General features: G+C 54.6%; 1 protein-coding gene across 3 annotated transcripts in view; it reads left to right on the forward strand.

Annotated features, from left to right (window-relative positions):
* Positions 1 to 25,449, forward strand: part of CAND2 (cullin associated and neddylation dissociated 2 (putative)) — a 28,593-nt gene continuing 3,144 nt past the window's right edge. For 2 of the 3 annotated variants that reach the window (XM_030759396.2, XM_030759397.2), the window contains exons 1-13: positions 1 to 153; positions 5,132 to 5,275; positions 8,246 to 8,400; positions 9,107 to 9,230; positions 11,159 to 11,424; positions 12,691 to 12,796; positions 12,978 to 13,120; positions 14,991 to 15,283; positions 16,349 to 16,490; positions 16,844 to 18,346; positions 20,541 to 20,636; positions 23,568 to 23,737; positions 25,095 to 25,259. In XM_030759396.2, the coding sequence (XP_030615256.2) occupies positions 86 to 153; positions 5,132 to 5,275; positions 8,246 to 8,400; positions 9,107 to 9,230; positions 11,159 to 11,424; positions 12,691 to 12,796; positions 12,978 to 13,120; positions 14,991 to 15,283; positions 16,349 to 16,490; positions 16,844 to 18,346; positions 20,541 to 20,636; positions 23,568 to 23,737; positions 25,095 to 25,259 (3,375 nt within the window). In that variant the 5' untranslated portion in view covers positions 1 to 85. Of the gene's footprint in view, positions 154 to 4,114; positions 4,231 to 5,131; positions 5,276 to 8,245; positions 8,401 to 9,106; positions 9,231 to 11,158; positions 11,425 to 12,690; positions 12,797 to 12,977; positions 13,121 to 14,990; positions 15,284 to 16,348; positions 16,491 to 16,843; positions 18,347 to 20,540; positions 20,637 to 23,567; positions 23,738 to 25,094; positions 25,260 to 25,449 lie in introns of all 3 variants that reach the window. The other variant, XM_089919742.1, reaches the window with a different exon arrangement.

A 25,449-nucleotide genomic window follows, 5' to 3' on the forward strand; every position in this document is an offset into this window, starting at 1 on the left:
TGAGCGCAGCCCGCGTGCGGCGGGGGAGGGGGCCGTGCCGCGCCGCCATATTCCTTCCCGTCGGCGGCGCCGCGGCGCAGCCACCATGAGCACCGCCGCCTTCCACATCTCCAGCCTCCTGGAGAAGATGACGTCCAGCGACAAGGACTTCAGGTGCGCCCGCTGCCCGGCCCCCGCCTCTCCGCCCCGCCCTGAACCCCCGGCCTTGCCCTCCCGGAGCGCCGGCCCTCCCCCGGGACCCTGCAGCCCCCATCTCTGCTCCTCGCAGCGGGCTCCACTCCTGCCCCCGAGACGCCCCCTCCCCGCCTCTGCGCCCGGCGGAAGCTCGGGCTGAGTTCTCCGCGGATTGCTTGCCCTGTCCTCTCCGGGACTCCAGCCCAGCTGCGTCTCCCACTGTGCAAACTTCAGCCCCTGCCTGCCGTCCCGCGTCTGAACCGCAGCTTGCCCCTCTACACGCTTCCCCTGCCTCTCCTCTCTCCACTTATGCCCAGCCCGCATCTCTCCCCGCATTTGATGGGCCCTGGCTCTCCTCTTCAACCCCCACTGAAGCCCTCGGCCTCTCCTTGGGGATCCCAGCGCCTGCCTCTTCTTCTCCGCATTGAAACTCGCTCCCCTCCCAGGACTACAAACCCCAGGGCTGACTTTTTCACTCGTACCCTCAGCTCTGCTCTCTTCTCAACATCACCCCACGCCTCCTCCCCGCACTTCATAGGGGCACCCTTTCCCCGCCTCCCTGGTTTGCTCTGACACCACCTGAGGGAGGGGGCTGGGCTGAGTGGCTTAGCAGACAGAGGTAGGTGATGGTTCTGGTGGGGGCTTATAGGTTTTGTGGGCCACTCCCTTTCTGGCCCAGTCCCCTCTTCCTCAGGGGAGACTGAGGCTCAGAGAGGGAAAAGGACTGGTCCATAATCACACAGCCAGTTTTGTGCTGTAAGGAGTCCTCAGAGAGGATATAGCCCGTTGAACTTTCTGTCACTTTACTCGCCCCCCCCCACCCCGCCATTTTACAGATAAGGAGAGTGAGGCTCAGAGGCGAGAAGGGCCCAGGTGCAGTCACAAAGCTAGGAAGTGGAGAATCGAGGTGCACAGCCAGGTCAGTCTAACACAGAGGATGAGATCTCAGCAAGGCCCCCTGACAGCTAAGGATACCCAGGCCCTGCCCTCCTGGTCTGACCCCTGCCTTCGGCAGTTTATTCCTCAGCACCGCTCAAGAGGCCTTGCTTTAGTAGAGCCTCTGAGCCAGAGTCCTCGGTTCAGATCCTGCCTCCGGACACTTACTGGTTGTGTGACTGTGGATAAGCTGCTTAACCCCTCTGAGCCTCAGCTTCTGTTTCTGTGAAATGAGGATAATAACAGAACCCACCTAGAGGGTTGGTGTGAAGATGAAATGAGTTAATACATGCGGGATGCTTAGATTAGTGTCTGGCACCAGGTAAGCGCTTAATAGATTGACACTGTTGTGATTTTGGGCACATCAGAAATCTGCCAGTCCCCTCCCCTGTCTGGGCCTTTACCTGGAAGTTCTTTTTCTGCCCCGTCATTTCCCCCCTTCACCAGGCTAGCTGCTACTCAGGTGTCACTTCTTTGGGATGCCTCCTGATACCCAGGCAGGGTTAGGCACCTCCCCCGGCCCATATTTCTGCTGCATAACTTTTTAAGCCTGGGAGACCCAGAGCTCCTGGACCTCTGGACTGTGCAGTCTCCTTTTGTGTCCAGAGCATGTTCTGGGTACACAGGTGGTGCTCAGTGAATGTTTTCTGTGTCCCAGGCTCCCTGCTGTCCAGTGTAATCTCATTCAGCCTTCCTGTCTGCCTGGGTGGTAGTGTTTGTTCTTCCTGTTCTCCAGAGGCTTGGAGAGGTGAAGTGACTTGCCCAAGGTCACACAGCCAGCCAGTCGCCGAGGGGATTTGCACCACTGTCTAGGCCCTCAGGTCCAGGCTCCAGGAGAGGGAATGGGCCCTGCCAACTGGAGCCTGAGAAGCCCTTCCAGTCTGCTCTGCTGGCGGCCCTGAGAACACTTAAAACCACCCCAAGCATACGAGGATGATATCTATTTTTAAAGTCCAAATACCAGGGGGCCTGACCAGCTGTCCAGGCACCCATGTGGCCGAGTACTTCAGTTGAGTCGCCTCTAGGGTTTCTCTGGAATGAAACTGAGACTGTGTCCTCTAGCTCCTGGAGGCCGGACGGTGACTGCAAGTGGGGGTCCCAGGCAGGTGGAGGAAGCCTTCGATCCCTTTTGTCCTGGGCCCCCACTCTGTGGGCAGGCGGCTGCTCTACTCCCACTCAGACTTCAACAGTGAAATGGGTAAATTGAGGGGTCTTGCAGGAATTCCTACATCATTTATTGAAAACATAGTAGTATTGGTTGAGGAGCCAGGAGACCTGACCGGTGTGCTTCTTTTCCCAACTTGCTGTATGATACTGGGTGGTTCATGCAACCTCTCTGAGCCTAGCTGCCTCATCTGCCTCATGCCAAAAGCTGCTTGTCCTATTAAAACCTTCCAAAGGTGTTACGAAGTGGGGCAAAGAAAATTCCCATTTTATAAATGGAAAAATTGAGGCTGAGAGAGGAGTCAGTTGTTCAAGGTCACCCAGGTGATAAGTGTATGGCCAGTATATTTACTTAAAGCCAAACTTCGGTGCCCACACTCTTATCTACCAAATGATACCCTTTCCTGTATATGCCCCCTTTACGACCGCCACACACATATACACACATATGTGAGAACTGTGTTTGCAGGAACTCTGGGGTGTCAGAAGTGCTGGGGAGTATTTCAGAAGGATTAGTTTCTGAGTTTGGATTTCCACACAGCTGGTTGGCTCTGAGCCCTGTTAGGGGCTGGTCCTAACCCTCCTTCCCCTTCTGCCCTTACCCTGCCCCCTCAGGGCCTCTTTGGACCTGTTGTTTGCTGGGCCTGGAGTCCCAGAGATGAACTGACAGGCCTCTGTGAGTTCACAGTTCAACAGGGGAGACACTGGTGACCAAGCTTGCAGTGCAGTGTGAGAGATGCTGTAATGGAGGGGTGCAGAGTATCTGAGAGGGTCCTATCCAGGGGGACCAAGTGTGCTTAGAGATTGTGGGTGGAGGATAGGGCAGGGTGATGAGAGGAGTCTTCCCTGAGACTAGGACATTTGAGCTGGGCCCTTGACAGGTGAATGGGAGTTCAGTAGGTGGAGAAGAAAGAGAGAGACAGGAGGCCCATCTTGGGCAAAGGAGTCCATCCCTTGGGTTGCCAGGCTGAGCTGGGTCTCCATGGACTGCAGCAGAAACTCAGCTTCAAGGCCCTGCCTGCCTTCTCTGAACATCCCTTCAGCTGGACAGACTTAGGAGTGCATGTGGCTACCCCTGGCCTTGTCCTGGCTCAGATCCAAACCTCATCCTTCATCTTACCTTGGCTGCTTGTCCTGAGGTGGCCAGGCCCACAGGTGGGCATGGTCAGCCCTGCCACCCCCTCCTTGCCTCCAGCCCAGCCTCCTTTCTTCTCTCAGGCTTGAGGCTTATCCCAGCTGTTAAAAATAAACAGCTATGACACCGACAAGTACCCTCCTGCCTAAGGGGCCCTAGGGGCCACTGTGACATCCAGCAGCAGGTCTGAGCCTGCAGAGATGAGGCTGGAATCCCACTGTGACCGATTTTGCCATAGCAGGCTTGGTGGGACAGGGGGAGCGGGTTCTTGGTTGACTTGCTCAAGCTAGAAAGCAAGGCTGGTGTGAAGAGGCCTGGTTGGGGAGCAAAAGCTGGACGCTTTCTTTGGGGCCGCCACTCTCTGATGTGGACTCCACAGCATCTCTCCTCTCTGCTGTCAAGTGCCTGCAAGAGCCAGTAAACGGCTGCAGTGGGCCTGGGGAGAACCTGCTGACCTGGGGAGTGTGCATCTACCTACAGAGGGCAGCCGCCACTGCCTCGAGCCAGTTATAGTCACCAGAGACTGTTGGCCCAGCTGTATTCAAATATTCTGTTTTCAAGAGAATCTGGAAATCAGTACTTTTATGTCAACTCTTCTAATTTTTAAATGTCAATAAATAATTCAAATTTTCGAAGAACATTTGCCAGGTGGACACAGCCGAGGGCTGCCAGTTTAAGACTGCTCTCCCCTCCTGATCTTGGCAGGAATGGTGCTCCATGTTGCTACGGCAGCCCCAGCTCTCCGTGACCTTCCAGCTCAGACTCCACTGCAATTTCAAATGCCGGGGACAGGGCATCCGGCCACACGGATCTGCCCAGCTGTGAGTGGGTGGTCCTTGACGCTGATGCCCACCCTGGGTCTGCAAGCTGTGGCTGGGGACTGCTCAGCCATTGCCATCTATGTCTAAGATATGCCTGTTGCCTGTCAACCTGGCCTGGGGCGTTAATTCTCAGAGTGTGGTCCCCGCCCCTCAGCCTTATCTGGGAACTTGTTAGAAATGCATAATTTGGGGCCCCAGCTCAGACTTTCTGATTCAGAAACCCTGGGGCCCAGCAGCATTTGGCAAGCCCTGCAGGTGATTCTGATGCTGGCTACGGTTTGAGACCCGCTGGTGTGAGGGCAGGGCTGAGTGATTCTTTGAGGTCGGGTGGGCTGGGCGGGGCTAGTCCCCCTCCACCTGTCAGGTAGAGAGGCTTCCTGCTGACACCTGACTCGGTTGCAAGGTTTGTGTTTGACCTTCTAGCCCGAATGAGACGCAAATGACGTGACATTATAATCATGGCGGGACACTTAACTGAGTGCCCACTGTGTGCTAAGCACACCCCATACATTGTCTTCTTTTATCTTCCATACAGCCCCACAAGGCAGGTACCATTCTCATCCCCACTTTTCAGACAGGTTAAATAAGGCTCAGAGAGGTGAAGTAACTTGCCCAAGTTCACATTTGCATAAATGGCAGAAGCAGGAGCTATGTGCTTTGGAGGTCCTAAGCCTTTAGCTGGGATGCTGTGTGTCTGAGTCTGCCACCTTGGGCCAGTCGGTGTCTCACACATGTGTTGCCTTGTGGTAGCCCAACTGTGCCCACAGCCCAGATAATCTATTGCCCTTGACTGCCCCTGACCCTTTGTATCAAGGTCTGCTTCTGGGGAACTCTGAGGTACTGCCCAAATCACCGGGGCCCAGGAGCTGCTCGGCAATCCTCCTCCGTCCTCCCTGCCCAGGTTCATGGCTACCAGTGACCTGATGTCAGAGCTGCAGAAGGACTCCATCCAGCTAGATGAGGACAGCGAACGCAAGGTGGTAAAGATGCTTCTCAGGCTTCTGGAGGACAAGAACGGGGAGGTGCAGAACCTGGCGGTCAAGTGGTGAGTGTCGACCCTGGTGGTGATGGGAGGGTCCCTGACCCTTTGGGGTACAGCCTCTGAGAGAAGAATTGCTGAGCATCTGTTGGAGCCCCAGTGGAGCTGGACAGTGACTTGGTGTAGGTTCCCCCAGAAGTACACCCTGTGGCAAGGATTCAGGTATAAGTTTACTAGGAAAGAGATCCCAGGAAACTAGGTGGGGGGGTAGAGAAGTGAGGCAGGGAAGGAAGAAAAGCAATAAAGCATCAAGCAAGTTTCTCCTGTGGGTGAGTGGAGCTTACCCCTGCTGGGGATTCCTGGCACACAGTGTAGGACATGCACCTTGGAGTGTTCCCACCTGCCAGCTTTCCTTGGTTGAGGGCTGCTCCCGGGGTAGGTGGAGCGTTATGCATTCCTTGGCATCTCCAGCTAGGGAAAGCCCTCAGGCACAGATGCAGGTGTTGGCAGCTGAAAGGTCAGGCTGGCATGCACAGGAGTGGTGGGGGTGAAAGAACGCGGTGGGGGTGGGCGCGTTTGCCATAGGCATCATGAGGTGTCGTTCTGAGACCTTTGCCAGTTACCCCTAGAGCTGAAAAAGCAAGATGGGGTATGTGCAGGGCATGTGTGTGTGTGACGGGGTAAGCAGGGGACTGAGGAATGGCGGGGGTCAACAGAATTGGGGCACTGCCTCTCAAACAGTACTCTGTGGGCTGGATCCAGGTGTCCTGGGTGGGTAGTGAATTTCAACTTGATCCCAAGAGCATAGGAATTCAGTAAAGAGTTTCATGCAGGAACAAGACGTGCTCAGCTTTGTGGTCTGGGAGCATCCCTCTAACGGTGGAATTGAGATCAGGTGGACTGGTTTCCTACTAGCAGAAGCAAAACCCCTTTTTATAACACGTGGTCTGAAATACTCTTTTCTTATCACGAAATGAAATTCATGCATAATAGAATCTGCCTTTACACATGATTACAAAACAGTTTATATAATGCCTTAAACCGGAGCATAAAGGACAAATAGGAGGAACACTGTTGATGGTAAAATAGTATGTGTTTCACTGTGTAAATGCTCAGGCACGTTGACGGTAGACGTGTAATGAAATCGTGAGAAGCCTGCACCTGAGGTAGGCTCGCCAAGGCAGGAAGCAGGTGGAGACAGGTGTGGATGTTGGGGACTCAGCACAGGCAGCATTGATCTTACGAGATTTTCTGAAATGGTGACCGTGTCCCGGTAAAGTTTCCCAGGAAAATAAAGTACAGTCTTCCTTCGAGTTACCTGATAACTACATTTTCGGAAATTTTAGAGTATATTAAAATATTAATATTTTAATATATTAAAATAGTGCAGAAAAGTACTTTGTGTTTATATGTAAAATGAAATTAGGTTTTGGACTCAGATAATTATAGAAAGGCTTTTTACCTGTGTGAATGCCCAGTGGGATGTTAGAAACTCCAGCAGGACATGGAACATGGTTTTGCAATATTGTCTTTCTATCATCCCCGACCTCCCCAACCCAAACCCCCCCTCCCCCATCCCCTCAATAAAAGGCAGAAGTGCCATCTCATTAGTTGTGATGAACATAACTAATAGAAGGCCCCCCCCAGTAAATATCCAAAACACCCCTCAGGGCAGAATCACCCCTACTGAGAACCAGTGCTATAGAAGGTAGAGTGGAAAGACCTGTGATTACTTAGAGGAAGACGTCAAGAGTTTGCAAAGTGGCGTGCAATGCGGCCACCTGGGACCCTTGTTTAAACTGTGTGCTCCCCACCCAGGGATTCTAATTCAGGAGTGGGCTGGGGCGGGCAGGTGAGGATGTAGCGCCCGGGAATCTGCATTCTAATGCGCACTGTCATCTGAGAACCACTCTTTTAGGTCAGAGGTTCTCAGCCTTGACTGCATGTCAGAATCACCTGGGGAATTAAAAAAAAAAAAAAAAATCCCCAGCACCAGGCCACACCTGAAGCCAATTAACTGAGACACTCTGGGGCTGGCACCTGGGTAACCATTTCTTAAAAGGCCCCAGGTGATGGCAATGCCCAGTTAAGGCTGAGAAGCAGTGTGGTGCAGTTTTTAAACGTTCACGTGCGTTCGAATCGCCTGGGGGTTTTGTTGACGCACAGATTCTAGTCCGGTAGCCGTCGGGTAGGACCTGAGCTGCTGCATCTCTGCGTCTCCAGGTAGTGCTGATGATGCTGATCTATGACCACGCTTGGAGAAGCAAGCCTCTAAGGCAGGTTCTCAAAGTGTGGTCCCTGGACCGTCAGCATCTACTGCGAACTTGCTAGAAATGTAAATTCTCAAGCCCCACCTAGACCCCTTAAGTCTGAAAAGCTGGGGTGGGGCCCAACAATCTGTGTTGTGTGTTTTTGTTTTTGTTTTGGTTTTGGTTTTGGTTACATTGGGTCTTCGTTGCTTCATGTGGGCTTTTTTCCTAGCTGTGGCGAGCAGGGGCTACTCTTCGTTTGCAGCGCATGAGCTTCTCATTGCAGTAGCTTCTCTTGTTGTGGAGCGCAGGCTCAGTAGTTGTGGCGCATGGGCTTAGTTGCTCTGCGGCATGTGGGATCTTCCCGGACCAGGGCTCGAACCCGTGTCCCCTGCATTGGCAGGTGGATTCTTAACCACTGTGCCACCAGGGAAGTCCCACAATCTGTGTTTTAACAAGTCCTGTAGGGGATTCTGATACACGCGCAAGTTTGAGAGCCCTACTCTTGGGCATTCCTTGGTTTCCAGCTGAGGTTGCTGGGTTCGATGGTTTGGCCATATACTGAGATGTAAAACCCAAGAGGAGATGCAGGTTTGGGAGGTGCCAGGAATGATGTCGGCATACCCAGACGGTACCTTCCTCTCTGGCAAAATAGGAAGTCCCCTGTTGATCTGGGGCCTTTTCCTCAGCACATGTGGCCCCACAGACATGAGGGGATATAAGGGGCAGCCCGACTCGAGCTGAGCCTGGGCTTTTGGACCTCCTCCCTCCCTCCCTCCATACTCAGCCTGGGTCCTCTGGTGGGCAAAGTGAAGGAGTACCAGGTGGAGACCATCGTGGATGCCCTCTGTGCCAACATGCGGTCAGACAAGGAGCAGCTCCGAGACATCGCTGGCATCGGCCTCAAGACCGTCCTGTCGGAGCTCCCCCCTGCAGCCACAGGTACTCAGGTCTTAGGGACTTGGTGCTATTGCTATTTGTCCTAGTTTATGATTGAAGAAGCTGAGGCTCGGTGAGGTGAAAGGACTTACCCAAGGTCAGCCAGCTAATAAGTGGCAGAGAATTCAGACCCAGATCTGTTAAACTTCATGGCTCTGTTTCAGGGATGCTTTTAGCTGCAAGTAGCGAAGTCTAACTAATGGCAGCTTGAAGAAGTAGGGGGTTACTTTTCTCACATAACTCTGAAGGGATCAGCCACTCCATTTTTACAGCCATTCAGAAGCTCATTTAGGACAGGGCTGAAGTCTCTACCCATGTCTCTTGCCCTTTATAAGAAAAGCACGTGTTTCCCCAGAAGACTTTGACCTGTATCTCAATGGCCAGAACATGGTCACCTGGCCTCTCCAAGCAGCAAAGGAGTCTAGGAAAGAAGTGCTTAACTTTTCCCACCTCCCCATTGGAAGGCAAAGGGCAAAGGGGTCAGGTGTGGGGTGAGCCAGCCAGCAGGTCCGCCCTTGGTTCTTTAGCTCCCCAGCTGTCTCCTTTAGTTTGGTCTGACTCTGCGTCAAACCTTGGACCACGCCACCCCTGGCTTCCCTGGTCAGCAGGATTTGAGGGATGTGGGCTCCGGAACACAAGCAGAGCAAAGGCCGACCACAGGTGGAGGCCAGCCCTGGGCCTCACCGCACCCACCTTGTGCTCTGTGCAGGCTCTGGCCTGGCCACCAGTGTGTGCCGGAAGATCACAGGCCAGCTCACCAGTGCCATCGCTCAGCAGGAGGACGTGGCTGTGCAGCTGGAAGCCCTGGACATCCTCTCTGACATGCTGAGCAGGTGCGGGAGGCCACCCTGGGCAAGGAGGACAGGGGGACAGGGAGGGTCTCAAATTCACAGAGCCAGCACTTACTGTACGCCAGTCCCTGTGCTAGGGCTCTTTAATCGTACCAGCAGTGTCCCAGGAGAACTCGTTTGTCACCATTTTCTGGGCTCTGAGAGGTGATGTGGCCTGTCTGCAGGCACAGTCAATAAATGGCAGAACCTAGGTGTTGAATTCAGGTCTCTCCATAGCTGGAGCCCACGTGTGTTCATCCTCTCCCTCGGCCCTTCTTTCTCTTTTTTTTCTTCTCTTGGATTAGTATAGCTGGGCCTTGGTTTTAAATTGCACTACACATTTTTAAAGTATTCATTCATTCAGCCTCTCAAGATTTGAGCACCTACTGGAAAAATGTCAGGTGCTGGACTAGTTCTGGGAATATGGAGTTGGCTGGGTCTTGGCGGCCCCTAAGGAAAAGCTCACAGGCACATAAATCTGTGAATGGAGTAAGAACAGCAATACGGCTAAAAGCAGGGCCCGTAGGAGCTCAGAGGAGGAGCCCTTAACCCAGCTGGGGGGTGGGGAACCTTCCTAGAGAGGGTTCAGCCAGCTGAGCCTTCAAGGGTGGGCAGGACTTGGCCAGGCGTGGGTGAGCATAAGGGGGACCCCGTATGGGGGACCTGCCTTCGGCCCAGAGGGCAAAGACCAGAGAGACATGAGGCCCGGGGGGTTGTGCAAGGCAGTCATGGGGTGTCATGAGGAGGGGCTGGTGTGGAGAGATAAGGGCTGGGAGGGTGGGGCAGTTGACTAAAGATTCTACTGAAAGTGTGAGGGGCTCACGGAGGGGTTCTCGGCAGGCATGAGGAATGCCCTGGCTGTATTTGTGTGTTTTAGACTGATCTTTCTATGTGCAGAGTGCACGGAAGATGGGAGGGGGTTGAATGGGCAGGGAAACTGCTTAGAAGGCTTCTGCAGGCAGGTGAATTCAGGTTGTATTTAGGAGGTGGACTCCACAGTGCTTGGAGTGGATGAGAGGCAAAGACTCAAGGCTGACACCCAGGGGTCTGGCTTTCCTAACTGTGGGCACAGACACAGGGCCACTGGCCGTGTAGGTGCACTCCAGGAGCAATGTCGGGGTGGGCGTGATAGTTTCCGTTTGGAACATGTTGAATTTGAGGTGCCTGGGAGGTACCCACTCAACCGAAAACTCCATAGGGCAGGACTGAGGGCCAGTGTCCGTCTTGCTCTCCCGAGTTTCCAGCCCAGGCCCTGTCACATAGTAGGTGAACACATAAATAAATGAAACCCAGGAGAGAGGTCTGGGCTGGACAGAGAGATATGGGAGGGTGAGGTCAGTGTGTTGGTGTAGAGTGAGAGAAGAAAAGGTTTCAGGACACATATGGGACAGGAAAAGCACAGGCCTGGTTTGAAGATGGGAAAGAAGCTGCTGCAGGGGGCTGCGTTCTATCTGTGCAGAAATCATGCTCTGGTGTTCCCTCTTGCCTTGAGCCCGGAGCTCAGCTTATCTAAAGGGCATTGGGGAGCCACTGAAGGAGCTAGGCAGAGGCACACTTATTTATTTATTTATTTGCGGTACGCGGGCCTCTCACTGTTGTGGCCTCTCCCGCTGCGGAGCACAGGTTCCGGACGCGCAGGCTCAGCGGCCATGGCTCACGGGTCCAGCTGCTCCACGGCATGTGGGATCTTCCCGGACCGGGGCACGAACCCGTGTCCCCTGCATTGGCAGGTGGACTCTAAACCACTGCGCCACCAGGGAAGCCCGAGGCACACTTTAGATCACTCTGGCCTCAGTGATGGGGAGGGTGAGGGTCCTTGGGTTGTCATAATGGGGGAGGCGGCCAGGCACCCATGGGGAGAGGGGAAGTGCCTGGCCCAGGCTGCCCGCCGGGTGGGCCTCGCACGACACCCCTTCCTTCCGGCTCCCCAGGCTGGGCGCCCCGCTGGGCGCCTTCCACGCCAGCCTCCTGCAGTGTCTGCTGCCGCAGCTGAGCAGTCCGCGCCTGGCCGTGCGCAAGCGGGCCGTTGGGGCGCTCGGCCATCTGGCGGCCGCCTGCAGCACCGACCTCTTCGTCGAGCTTGCGGACCACCTGCTGGACCGGCTGCCCGGCCCACGCGCGCCCGCGAGCCCCGCGGCGATCCGCACCCTGATCCAGTGCCTGGGCAGCGTTGGCCGCCAGGCAGGCCACCGCCTCGGTAAGGGGGCGGGGCCCCACGTGAGGGGGCGGGGCCGACTACGGGGATCCCGGGAGAGGGGCGGGACCTGGGCTGAGGGGGTGGGGCCCGGGTGAGCCACTTCTGGTTAGGGGTTGTGGTTGAGGTGGGGAGGGTCGGTGGCGGTGCTGAAGCGCCTGAAGAGGAAGAGGGCTCGAGAGGCAGCCAGGTGGGCCCTGAGCTCAACCTGCTTCTGAGCCCTACCCAGAGGCTCGTGAGGGTAATTATAAGTCATGCCTCCAAAGGGATGATGTATGTACAATAAACCGCACTACTTAAAGTGTACAATTCAGTGTGTTTTGACCTTTTCGCGCACTTGTGAAACTACCACCGCAATCAAGATGCACAACATTTCCATCACCCCCAAAAGTTTCCTTGTGCCTCTTTACAGTCCATCCACCCTCTGCCCCACCCTAGGCAACCACTGACCTGCTTTCTGTCACCAGAGATGAGTTTTGTAGAAATGGAATCCTGCAATCAGTTTTGAATTTATTCTCAAACACCTTGGAGTTAGTTCGGGCTAGAACAGGGCAGTGTAAGTAGAGTGGCCACGGTCTGCCCTCCCTCCCCTCTGGCTCTCTCACTTCAGGGGACCTTAAAAGCACACATGGAGGCCCCAGCCTACAGTCCATACTCTGTCCACATCCCCCCAAACAGCAGCCACCCTCGGGAGCATGGACCTGGGCAAGAGAACTGCACAGGGCCGGACAGGGTTCAGGGTGGGGAAGGGTACGGCTGGAGAGGAGCTAGGGCAGAATCCGTATAAAGCCCCGGGGGCAGTGGGGGGGGGCCCTCTTGCCTGGTTTGTAAGGGCAGTGCCTGCCTCCCCACTTTCCTTGCCCAGGTCTACAACCTAGCGCAGGAAATAAGGCAAGAACATGAGTAATAGTTTCAACAACAGATGCTACTTACTGAGTGCCTGCTTCGTGCCAGGACCTGGGTGGAGATCTTTATCTGAATCTTACCATTAATCTTGACAAACTCTCTGGCTGGTAGGCATTGTTATCCCTACTGTGAAGATGAGTGGTCTGAGGTTAAAGAATGTTGCGATGTGCCCAAGGTCCCATAGCTTATAGGGTGCTGAGTCAGGGCTAGAACCCACATCTGCTTGACTTTGAAGCCCCTGAGTAACGTTGCAGTGGCCAGGACTGCAGGTGCAGGTACAGGCTGAATGCTGTGGGCTGGGGGAGCCCTGGAGATGGTCCGGCCTCGCCTCGCCTTGCCTCAGTGACCCACTTGGCCCTGCAGGGACCCATCTGGACCGACTGGTGCCCCTGGTGGAGGAGTTCTGCAACTTGGATGATGATGAGCTTCGGGAGTCCTGCCTCCAGGCATTCGAGGCCTTCCTGAGGAAGTAGGTGCAACAGGGGTGCTGGAGAACGGGGGCCCTGGGGTTTCTTTGAGAAGTTGGTGGGGATGGTGTGGGGGCAGGATGCTGGCCTCAAAGCAGTCAGGTCTCAGGACTCACCACTGGGCCCCATCCCCAACCCTGTCTTGCCTGGGTCCAGCAGAGCCTCCCGCATCCCACCCCACAGGTGCCCCAAGGAGATGGGCCCCCACGTGCCCAGCGTGACCACCCTCTGCCTCCAGTACATAAAGCACGACCCCAACTATAACTATGACAGTGACGAGGAAGAGGAGCAGATGGAGACAGAGGACAGTGAGTTCAGTGAGCAGGGTGAGTGGCCAACTTGTCCTTGGGCTGGTGGGTGGAAATGGGTGCAGCCTTCCCGGGAATCCCCCAGCCAAAGACAGGGGCCACATCTGGTGCCCCCATCCTGATCCCAGCTCTTCCTCAGGCTCCAGCCCTGCCCTTGGAAATCTGGATCCTCTGTGGTACCCACACTCTCTGATTGCACAGATCACAAGATAGTAGTAATTGCTGTTGTTTATTGAGCATCTCCTGATGTCCTCTGTGCTATTTTCTTTTTAAATATTTATTTGTTTATTTTTGGCTGTGTCAGGTCTTAGTTGCGACACGCGGAATCTTTCATTGTGGCGCTCGGGCTTCTCTCTAGTTGTGGCGCGTGGGCTTAGTTGCCCCACGGCATGTGGGATCTTAGTTCCCCGACCAGGGATCGAATCCACGTCCCCCGCTTTGGAATGTGGATTCTTAACCACTGGACTAGCAGGGAGGTCCTCTGAGTACTCTCTTACTTCATGTTCCTTATAATGACCCTAGGAAACCAGGTATTTATTATCATCCCCATATTTCAGACAAGGAGATTGAGACTTAATGAGAAGAGATTTGCCTGAGATAACACAGCTAGGAAGTGTCGTAGCTGGGACTTGGAGCCATGTTTGCCAGACTCCCCCACCTCGTGCTGCCATCTCTGTACCCTTTTAGTTACGGCTTCCAAGAGCCATTGCTTTAACCCAGCAGAGTGAAGCTCTAGTGGTGGAATGATTGGCACTGACAGGGAGAGATACCTGGATGGGGGATGGACTCAATGGCTTCTTTCCTTCTGTGCCTGTGGGTCTGTCTGTCACTCAGAGGGAAGGCCCTGGGCCCTGGAGGCATTGATGGAGGTGAAGGCCTTAGGTCCTGATGGGTACTCAGAGCGAGATGCGGTGGTAGGAGATGAGATTGGACAGGCATTTTGGGCTCAAATGCCCGGCCAAGGAGATTGGGCATTTTCTTGTTAGTAACAGGGAGCTCTGGATGTTTCTTCATGGGTGACATAGGGTGGAGATAACAAGGGTCCATCAGAGGGGACACATCTGCTAAGCTGACAAGACACATCTGGGGGACCATCCATCTGGCCCACTGTGGCTTGTCCAGATGCAGTGCTCTGAGAGTCTCAGTTCTCTGCAGTGCAGTGTGGGTAGGAATATGCTGGCCTTTGAGCCTGTGCCTGGGGGTGTCCCTAGGGAGGACCGTCCCCCTCTGAGCCTCATGTGTGTCTCCCAGATGTATGAGTTGGCTTTGTGGGCCTCATTCATCTCTGCTGTTTCTAGCTGTGTGTCCTCAGGAGAGTCTTCGTCCTCTCTGAGCCTTATATGTATCATCTATAAAAGGGGGCTCAAGACACCTTCATTCCTGAGGCATGGTGAAGACTTGAGCTCTGATCTCTTGGGGGAGCTTGGAGAGTGGAGAGCCACACAAACACAGCTTTTCCTTAATTGTTAGTCCTGCTTGGAAGCTGGAATCAGGACTCTGTCTGGGGCAGGGGAGCTATCACCTTTCCCTTCTGAAATCCCAGTAAATGAAACATCACGCAGCCAGTCCTGAAACCAAAGGTTGGGTCTTGTGCCCCAAATGGATTCCCTAAATCCTCACTGGAAGCTTGGGAGTCAGTTTTTCCCTGGTGTAGTCAATACAACCAAGAGTCTGGAGGCAGCGGGAGGACCCTGGCCTACCTCCAGCTGGTTCCCTGCTTGACGCCACCCCTAGCACAGGGCAGGTGTTCATTAACGGGTGGTGACCATGGAAAGGTGAGGCCCTGGCGGAGCCCTCCTCACTGCCCCCCTCACTTCTGACCCCTCCATCCTGGGAGACCGCCCTGGGTGGTGCGCAGGGCTCCATGGGTGTCTGGTTCCCGCCCCAGAGAGCGAGGACGAGTACAGCGACGATGATGACATGAGCTGGAAGGTGCGCCGGGCAGCGGCCAAGTGCCTGGCGGCCCTGATCAGCTCTCGGCCCGACCTGCTGACCAACTTCCACTGCACCCTGGCGCCCGTGCTCATCCGCCGCTTCAGGGAACGCGAGGAGAACGTCAAGGCCGACGTGTTCGGGGCTTACATCGTGCTGCTGCGGCAGACGCGGCCCCCGAAGGGATGGCTGGAGGCTGTGGAGGAGCCCACCCAGTCGGGCAGCAACCTCCAGATGCTGCGAGGACAGGTGTGCCTGCCCGCCCCTCCCCCTGCCCCTCCCTCCTGCTCACCACCCTTCGCTCCTCCATCCCCCCACCCTCCCACCGCCCCCCATCTCTCCACCCACTGGATTGTGCGTACCGAACACCTGCTGTGTGCCCGGCCCTGTGTATGAAGTGGCGGGGCACAACAGGGGGCAAGACAGATGAAGTCCCTGCCCCTGGACCACACAGTCTCGGGCAGATAGCCAACAGCACGAGTAGGGTTCCAGGCCACAGCAAGGGGGTTCAGTTTTATTCTAAGAGGGTAGATGCCACGGGAGGGGAATTATGGGATCCCACTCACATTTGAAAAGGCTCACTCTGGCTGCTGTGTGGGGAATGGATTGTAACGGGCTGGAGGCCGCTGCAGCTGTGCAGGTGAAAGGGCTTGGTGCCTTGGGCAGGGGGCAGGGGGACAGGTAGGCGGACTTGAGAGATAGTTTTGGGGTTTGCAGATGGATGTGAAAGGCAAGAGGCAGGGAGGTGTCATGTGAGTTCGGGGCTCTGGCTAAAAATAGTGCAGTCCCTGACATGGTGGAGGGTGGAGCGGGGGCATGTCTAGAGTTCTGTTCTGGACATTTATGTTCGAAGCCCTCGTTGGATGCCGGAGTAGAGATGTCTGGCCGGCAGTCGGCACACAAGTCTCGTGTCAGAGATGTAGATCTAGGAGTCATTGCTTCAGGGGAATCCTCAACTCGGAAGTGGATGAGCTCACTGGGGAGGGAATCTAGCTGGAGGAGGGAAGCGGGCCCCAGTGCTTCACTCTCACCAAGTGTAGGAGTGAGAACCACACTGCCCAGTGACCTTGAGCAAGTTACTTCAACTCTGTGCCTGTTTCCGATCTGCCAGCTGGGCACAGGACTAGTACCCACCTCAGAAGGTGAGTGTGGAATCAGGTGCCTGGTACAGAGCAAGTGATGGGAAGCTTGGGGTGGAATGATCCTCTCCACGCTGGGGGTCCTCCATGGGCAGGTGCCCGGGCCGAGTCCCCCAGTAGTGGGTGGGGTGTGGAGGTTCCCGGGTGGTCACTGACCTCCCCCCTCCATCCACAGGTGCCTCTTGTGATTAAGGCCCTGCAGAGGCAGCTTAAAGATCGGAGTGTCAGGGCCCGCCAGGGTTGCTTCAGCCTCCTCACCGAGCTGGCAGGCGTCCTCCCGGGCAGCCTGGCAGAGCACATGCCCGTGCTGGTAGCAGGTAGGATGGACTGGAACCCAGTGTCTGCTGTTCTGGGCTTCTTCCTGAACCCAGACCCCAGCCCCCAATCCCTGAGAGTGCCCCTGTTCAGCAACCTACAGTGGCTCCCCACTGCCAGCAGTGAAAACAGGGCCGGGGTGCAGGCCCCATGTTCTGTTTTTAAATAGGTTTCCTGGCCTGTGTCCTCAGCCCTGGCCCTGGCCAAGCCCTGACCTCAGAATCTGCTGCATGAGATCCCAGGTGCCTGGGTCCAGCTCAGACGCCTGAGGGTACTCCACCCCTGCATCCAGGGAGGGCTGAGTTGGGTCAGGGTCTGTGGCCTGGTAACCTTGCCTCCCACCCCCCACCCCCAGGCATCGTCTTCTCGCTGGCAGACCGCTCCAGCTCCTCCACCATCCGGATGGATGCCTTGGCTTTCCTGCAGGGGCTGCTGGGCACAGAGCCGGCTGAGGCCTTCCACCCCCAGCTGCCCGCGCTCCTGCCACCTGTGATGGCCTGCGTGGCTGACCCTTTCTACAAGATCGCAGCCGAGGCCCTGCTGGTGCTCCAGGAGCTGGTGAGGGCCCTGTGGCCACTGGACGGGCCTCGGATGCTGGACCCCGAGCCCTACATTGGAGAGATGTCTGCGGCCACCCTGGCACGGCTTCGTGCCACCGACCTGGACCAGGAGGTGAAGGAGCGGGCCATCTCCTGCATGGGCCACCTCGTGGGCCACCTGGGTGACCGGCTCGGGGATAACCTGGAGCCGTCACTCTTGCTCCTCCTGGACCGCCTGCGGAATGAGATCACCCGGCTTTCTGCCGTCAAGGCGCTGACACTGGTGGCCGTGTCCCCACTGCGGATCGACCTGCAGCCCATACTAGCCGAGGCGCTGCCCATTCTGGCCTCGTTCCTGCGGAAGAACCAGCGGGCGCTGCGGCTGGCCACACTGGCCGCCCTGGCCGCCCTGGCCCAGAGTCAGGGCCTCGGCCTCCCGCCATCCGCCGTGCGAGCCGTGCTGGCCGAGCTGCCTTCCCTTGTCAGTGAGAACGACATGCACGTGGCCCAGCTGGCTGTGGACTTCCTCGCCACCGTGACCCGCGCCCAGCCAGACTCGTTGGCCGAGGTCAGCGGCCCTGTGCTGGCAGAGCTGCTGCGTTTGCTGCGCTCGCCCCTCCTGCCGGCCGGTGTGCTAGCGGCCGCCGAAGGCTTCCTACAGGCCCTGGTGGGGACCCGGCCGCCGTGCGTGGACTACGCCGAGCTCGTTGGCCTGCTCACGGCGCCCGTTTACGAGCAGGTGGCGGACGGCGGGCCCGGCCTGCACAAGCAGGTGTTCCACTCGCTGGCTCGGTGCGTGGCGGCCCTCGCGGTGGCCTGTCCCCAGGAGGTGGCGGGCACAGTCAACCGCCTGGTCTCCGATGCCAGGTCGCCCAGCTCGAGCCCAGGGGTCAAGGTCCTGGCGTTCCTGTCGCTGGCCGAGGTGGGCCAGGTGGCCGGGCCAGGCCCCCAGCAGGAGCTGAAGGCGGTGCTCCTGGAAGCCTTGGGCTCGCCCAGCGAGGACGTGAGGGCAGCTGCCTCCTACGCGCTGGGCCGCGTGGGCGCGGGGAACCTGCCTGACTTCCTGCCCTTCCTGCTGGGGCAGATGGAGGCCGAGCCCCGGCGGCGGTACCTGCTGCTACACTCGCTCCGGGAGGCCCTGGGGGCCGCCCAGCCCGACAGCCTGAAGCCCTACGCCGAGGACATCTGGGCCCTGCTGTTCCAGCGCTGCGAGGGCGCCGAGGAGGGCACCCGGGGGGTGGTGGCCGAGTGCCTCGGGAAGCTGGTCCTTGTGAACCCTCCTTTCCTCCTGCCGCGGTTCCGGAAGCAACTTGCTGCAGGTAGGGGCACGGGGGTGGGCAAAGGCAGCCCAGATCGGAGGTGGGCAGAGGTCCACATAGGGTGAACTTGTTCAGGTAGTCAGGTCTGAGAGTCACAGTGTTGACAAGGTTCAAGGCAGAGGAGCCATTAAAAACAGTGTTTCCTGAGATTTAAAGGCCTCTTCCTGTGGGACCCTCTGGGATGGAGGGGACAGAATCCTTGATGTGTCCCTCCAACAAATAAACTTTTCACGGTGCCACTTGTTGTGGACAGCAGCCTTGTGCTCCAGGTGAGGGTTAGTAAAGGCAGTTCTCTGAGGGGCCAGAAACGGCAGCCTGCAGAATGCAGCTGTGTCGGGCTAGCATGAGGCAGGAGCAAATGTAAACGTGGGCTAGGATTGGATGCCAGGCCCCCGGGGTGTGGAGAGGGCCAGGGAAGGGGTGAGGAAGGCAGGTCTTACGTTCTGGGGTTAGGCCGCGTCAGGGTGTTCTGCAGCTCAGGGGGGAAGAAAGCGGGCAGGTGGACTGTGGGCTCTTAGGCAGGTGAAAGCCCCTGAGGGCGAAAGGCCTCCAGGCCTTGAGCTAGTCCCCTGTTCCCCGTAGGGTCAGTGCTGTGTTAGTTGACATAATGCAGCCAAAGTGCTTGGTATAGTGGGTGGTACCTAATTAGTACTGCTAGTATGCACTGTCGTTGCTGTGTCAGTGATTCCAGTTAAGCCCTTCCTGGGTTGCTGGTATACAAGCAGCAGCTCTGGGCCCTCACCGCTGTGTGGGCAGGACAACCACGTTGAGGACCTCACCTGTTAACACTGCACAGGGCTCTTCGCAAGGAACCTTGGGAGGCAAGAGTCTTGGGATGAGGGGCAGCCCTGCCTTTTCTAAGCTCAGATTTGTTTAGACCTCGTGCCCGCTGTTGAACCAGCTAACCAGTCACATTGCCTATTTACTGCTGGCTGCTGGGATGCTTAGAGCCGAATCAGCGGCCTGCTTCTAGCAAGTTCATAGGACTTTCTAGTTGCCTCTCGCTGCATGCCCCTCACTCTGGTTTCCATCTCACTTTGTCCTTGGCCTCGTTTTTCTTAATTCAGTTAATCCTCTTCTATGTGTATTACCTTTATCACCCACCCTGAATCTTCTTAGGAGCCAGTCAGGATGGAAAGAGAAAAGGAAAAAACTGCAAGTCTGAAGTCAGTAACTCACTCACTCATACCCTAGCATCAAATTGTAAACTTTCTGCTGAGTCTTGAACTGCAGTCTTGGATGGAAACAGCCTTAACCCATTCAGTGCTGTGTGCCGGAGGGGTGGAAGCTGCCAATTAATCTCCTTCACCCTAATGGGAAGTGTACTCCCTTCCCTTTCTGCAGCTTCTCTACTCAGAAAGCAAGCAGAAAAGCAAAATTAAGTGAGTTCAGCCTGCTTGAAGCATAACTGCTCCCTCCTTGGAGAAGCCTACAGAGAGGGCTCAGAAGCAGCTGGTGAATTCTGGACCTGCTGGGTGACGTTAGACGTGAATTTAACCATTCCGGTCTCTCCTCATGTGTAAAATGGAGATTAAGAAGAATTTTTATTAATTATTGTTACTAATATTATATGATTTTTTATTTTTTATTTTTTTTTGTGGTACACGGGCCTCTCACTGCTGTGGCCTCTCCCGTTGCGGAGCACAGGCTCCGGAGGCGCAGGCTCAGCGGCCATGGCTCACGGGCCCAGCCGCTCCGCGGCATGTGGGATCCTCCCGGACCGGGGCACGAACCCGTGTCCCCTGCATCGGCAGGCGGACTCTCAACCACTGCGCCACCAGGGAAGCCCTATGTGATTTTTTATTATTATCAACCAGTGACTAGGATTAATTAATCCTGAGGATTAATTGAGATAATGTGTCTGAAAACTAGGATGCAGCCCCAAGGCCTGGGCAGAGAGGTCTTTCTTCGGCTTGAGCCCTGTCCTGGGTTCTCGTCCGTTCCTGTCCTTGGCGTGGCTGCCTGAGAGCTGGCAGTTTTACGCTCTCAGCCGAAGTAGGAAGAATTCAGGGGCGATTCTGGGCTGCCAAGGAAAGTGGTAGCATCAGCTTCCCCAGAGATGTGCGGGGCGTTGCGTGTGGGGAGGAGACGTGGTTCTGTCTCCCACGGAGGCGAGGGGAGCCTCAGCGCCCTCCGGCCTGCAGGTGTCCGGGACCCGCCGCGCCCGCCCCAAGTGCCCCCTCCCGTCCTGCAGGTCAGCCACACACCCGCTGCACTGTCATCACAGCCCTCAAGTTCCTCATCTCGGACCAGCCCCACCCCATCGACCCCATCCTGAAGACCTTCGTTGGTGAGTGCCCCCGCCCCTCTGCGCCCTTTGGTCACCTCCACCCTGTTCTTGGGCTTGAGCTGATTCTTCTTTTCTTTTCTTTTTTTTTAATTTTTATTGGAGTATAATTGATTTACAATGCTGTGTTAGTTTCAGGTACACAGCAAAGTGAATCAGTTATACCTATATCTCTGCCCACTCTTTTTTTAAAGATTCTTTTCCCATATAGGCCATTACAGAGTATTGAGTAGAGTTCCCTGTGCTCTACAGCAGGTTCTTATTAGTTATCTATTTTACATATAGGAGTGGGTATACGTCCATCCCAATCTCCCAATTTATCCCTCCCCACCAGCCCCTTGGTAACCATACGTTTGCTTTTGACATTTGTAAGTCTGTTCTTGTTTTGTAGATAAGTTCATTTGTATTGTTTTGTTTTTTATAAATTTATTTATTTATTTTTGGCTGCATCAGGTCTTCGTTGTTGCGCACAGGCTTTCCCTAGTTGCGGCGAGCGGGGGCTACTCTTCTTTGTGGTGCACGGGCTTCTAGTTGTGATGGCTTCTCTTGTTGCAGAGCATGGGCTCTAGGTGTGTGGGCTTCAGTGGTTGTGGCACGTGGACTCAGTAGTTGTGGCTTGCAGGCTCTAGAGGACAGGCTCGGTAGTTGGGGCGCATGGGCTTTGTTGCTCCGTGGCACGTGGGATCTTCCTGGACCAGGGCTGGAACCCATGTCCCCTGCATTGGCAGGCAGATTCTTAACCACCGTGCCACCAGGGAAGCCCTTGTATTGTTTTTTAAAATTAGATATGAGCGATATCATATAATATTTGTCTTTCTGTGTCTGATTTACTTCACTCAGTATGACAATCTCTAGGTCCATCCATATTGCTGCAAATGGCATTATTTTGTTCTTTTTTATGGCTGAGTAATATTCCATTGTATATATGTACCACATCTTCTTTATGCACTCCTATGTCTGTGCACATTTAGGTTGCTTCCATGTCCTGGCTGTTGTAAATAGTGCTGCAGTGAACATTGGGGTGCATGTATATTTACAAATTATGGTTTTCTCTGGGTATATGCCCAGCAGCGGGATTGCTGGGTCATATGGTAGTTCTGTTTTTAGCTTTTTAAGGAACCTCCATACTGTTTTCCATAGTGGCTGCACCAATTTACATTCCCATCAACAGTGTGGGAGGGTTCCCTTTTCTCCACACCCGTTCCAGCATTTATTGTTTGTAGATTTTTTGATGATGGCCATTCTGACGGGTGTGGCGTGATACCTCATTGTAGTTTTTTTTTTTTTTTTTTTTTTGAGGTACGTGGGCCTCTCACCGCTTCTCCCATTGCGGAGCACAGGCTCCGGACGTGCAGGCTCAGCGGCCATGGCTCACGGGCCCAGCCGCTCCGCGGCATGTGGGGTCCTCCCGGACCGGGGCACGAACCCGTGTCCCCTGCATCGGCAGGCGGACTCTCAACCACTGTGCCACCAGGGAATCCCCATGAATAAGTATTTTTAAGCCTATTGAAATATTTTCTTCCTCATCAAATTTTTGCCCACTAAATTTTGCATCCATTGTGGTTTCTTGCCTGAATAAATGATTACTGACAGTTGCTAAATGACAACTTTCTAATTCCAGCATTCCTCCCATATTTATTAGTTTGCATTTTGTTCTCAGAAGTAACTTTTCCTTTTCCCCCATTTATTTATTCATTGATTTGTTCATATCATTATAGACTCAGGGATTTGTATTTCACTCAATGGGTTATAGTCTATTACTGTCTTTATTTTGATTCCCAAGATTGTCTCACATTTAGCCAGTGGGAGCCCTTCAAGCTGCTGCTTATGTTCTGTTGATATGTTTCCATCATTCTTTGAGCATCTCCTTACCTTTTGGCACGATAAAGTGCTCCCGACCCATCTTGAACCTTTCCTGCCCCAGCCCTGGAATCAACCATTTCTCCAAGGAGCCTGATTCCTTTTAGTGGAGAATAGTATTCAGAATCCAAGATCTGAGCACTAGGTGTGCTCATTGCTACTGGGGTGCCATTACTTCGAGGCCCTCTCAGCAGACAGGATCAGGAAATCTAAGTATGTATGACTTTATGTACATAGTCAGACACACATATATATTCCAGTCCAACACCACAGGGTTCATGCTAGCCTTTTCCCTTTCTATATACTCTTCTGTTACAGTAGAAACCCAGCTCCTGAGATATTTATTCACTTAATCCTGGAATACACAGAAGGTAGTCATGAGAATTGCTAACCCTTATCTGTGAAAAATCAGTATTTGTTTATAATTTTGTCTTTAGCCTGAGGGCATCTTGTCACAATGCTTTGGAAGTTACTTAGGTGAGTTGTTTTCTCCTTCATAACCTGGGTGGTTATATTAATCATTTGAAATACAGTTGGTTTTTCTTTTAGGGATCCCTCCCATTCTTGATTTTATTTATTTATTGAATATATAAAACATTAACATAGTTATTAAAAAGTCTAACCTGTACGAAAAGAAATGCTGTGTGATTTTGTGTAAGTCTCTTCACCTCTCTTATCTTCAGCATTCTCATCTGAAATAAAATCAAGTTAACATTTATAGAGTCCTCACCTGGTGCTCTGCTGTGTGCTTTGTAGACATCACCACATTTTTAATCCTAAAACCAGTCCTACAGTGTAGGTACTGCTGTTACACCCATTTTACAGTTGAGGACATTGAGGCTGTCCAAGGTGCCACAGGACGTGGTCAAGCCTGGATCTGAACCTAGGCCAGACTCAAGTCCACATTCTTATCTGGACTTTGAAGGTTTGTTGCGCAGAGTAGATGCTCAGAACACATTTGTCCCCGTCCAGCCAGGTCTGCACGGCTCCCGTTAACCAGATAAGCACGGTGGGGTGGGGGTGGTTTGTGTTTGGCTGTGCTGCCCCCCACACCACCTCTGGTCTTTCCTCCAGGAGAGTTCATGGAGAGCCTGCAGGACCCAGACCTGAATGTGCGCCGGGCCACCCTGGCTTTCTTCAACTCCGCCGTGCACAACAAGCCCTCACTGGTCCGCGACCTGCTGGACGACATCCTGCCCCTCCTCTACCAGGAGACGAAGATCCGCCGGGACCTCATCCGAGAGGTGAAGCCGTGGGAGGACAGAGCCGGGAGCCCTTGGGTCTGACTCCTGCGGCTGGGGCGAGGGTTAGGGTCAAGCTCATCAGAGCAGGCCCGGCCCACAGGGTCAGGTTTGCCCCTCCACTTCCCAGCTGTGTGACCCTGGCCGGGGCAACGCGATCCTCTCTAAACCTCAGTTTCTCCTCACGGGCAAAGGGAGGGAAATAACCGTGTCCACATTATAGGGTTGTTGAGAAGATTTTTAATGAGTTAAATCCTACAAGTGCTCAGAACTGCTCCTGGCACGCAGTCGGTGCTCAGTAAACGTCAGCAACTCTTGGTTGTTTTTTTTTTTGTTTTTTTTTTTTTTTGCGGTACACAGGCCTCTCACTGTTGTGGCCTCTCCCGTTGCGGAGCATAGGCTCTGGACGCGCAGGCTCAGCGGCCATGGCTCACGGGCCCAGCCGCTCCGCGGCATGTGGGATCTTCCCGGACCAGGGGCACGAACCTGCGTCCCCTGCATCGGCAGGAGGACTCTCAACCACTGTGCCACCAGGGAAGCCCCAGCAACTCTTGTTATCACTCGACATTGAGCAGGTGTTCGTGGAGCACGAGCCCTGCGTCCAGGCGCCAGGACCAGACATGAGGCACCAGGGAGCTCATGGCCTCCTGAAGGAGAGGGAGGGATACCCTCTCTGCTGATTATTTAAGTTACTTAGAGCACTTGGTGAAGTTAGGATTTAAGAGGCAGAGATTAAAAGTGATTGAACAGCCAAGTCATTGCACGATATAATGAGAAGGGCTGAACCACCTGGCATTGCTGAGGAGGATGTGACTCTGTTTAGAGGGGTTAGGAAAGTTTTCCAAAAGGAGGGGACATTTGAGCTGGGCTTTGAGGGGTAAGAAGGAGTTACCATTAAGAGCAGAGCCTTCTGGTTATAACTTCAGAGAGACCTGGGGTTTTAATTCTGGTTGAGCTATGGTTGAGCTATTTACTAGCTTGGGCTAGTGTCCTTGGGCAAGTTAGTTAACCTTTCTGAGCCTTAGTTTCCTCATATATTAAATGGAGTTAATAGTAACACTGTCTTCCTGGGACTTTTGAATGAGTAAAATGTCATCTGTCAAGCACTCAGCACAGTGCCTGGCACATCATAACTGCTCAGTAGATTCTAATCATTGTAGTTATAATTATTGTTACTATTATTATCAAAAGGCATCATGGGCTGAGCAAAGGCATGGAGACTTAAGGGTCTAAGGCATGATTTGGGGATGGGACGCAGTACTGAACAGCAGAGGGGGAGGGGTGCAGCAGGAACCTGGGAAGGTGTCCTTATGCCCTGGGGTCACAGCCCCCAGCCCGCTGTCATCCCTCCCTCCTGCAGGTGGAGATGGGGCCCTTTAAGCACACGGTGGACGATGGGCTGGATGTGCGGAAGGCAGCCTTCGAGTGCATGTACTCGCTGCTCGAGAGCTGCCTGGGCCAGCTGGACATCTGCGAGTTCCTGAACCACGTGGAGGACGGCCTGAAGGACCACTATGACATCCGGGTAGGACGAGCCCCCTGCCGGACCCAGGCCCACTCCGCAGTGGGTGGACAGCCAGGCGCCACAGGGCCCACTTCTTGTTTGTCCCCCACCCCTGCCCCAGGCTCCCCCATGAAAACAGCTGCTTTGTTCTTTAACAATAAGAAAAAGAACCCACGTCTCACACCTTTGGTGGGAGTCTACACTGGGCAAG

Source organism: Delphinapterus leucas, chromosome 10 (assembly GCF_059928025.1).
Source record: "Delphinapterus leucas isolate spDelLeu-1000000601 "Yukka" chromosome 10, BTC_Dleu_Yukka2, whole genome shotgun sequence".
Taxonomy (NCBI): domain Eukaryota; kingdom Metazoa; phylum Chordata; class Mammalia; order Artiodactyla; family Monodontidae; genus Delphinapterus; species Delphinapterus leucas.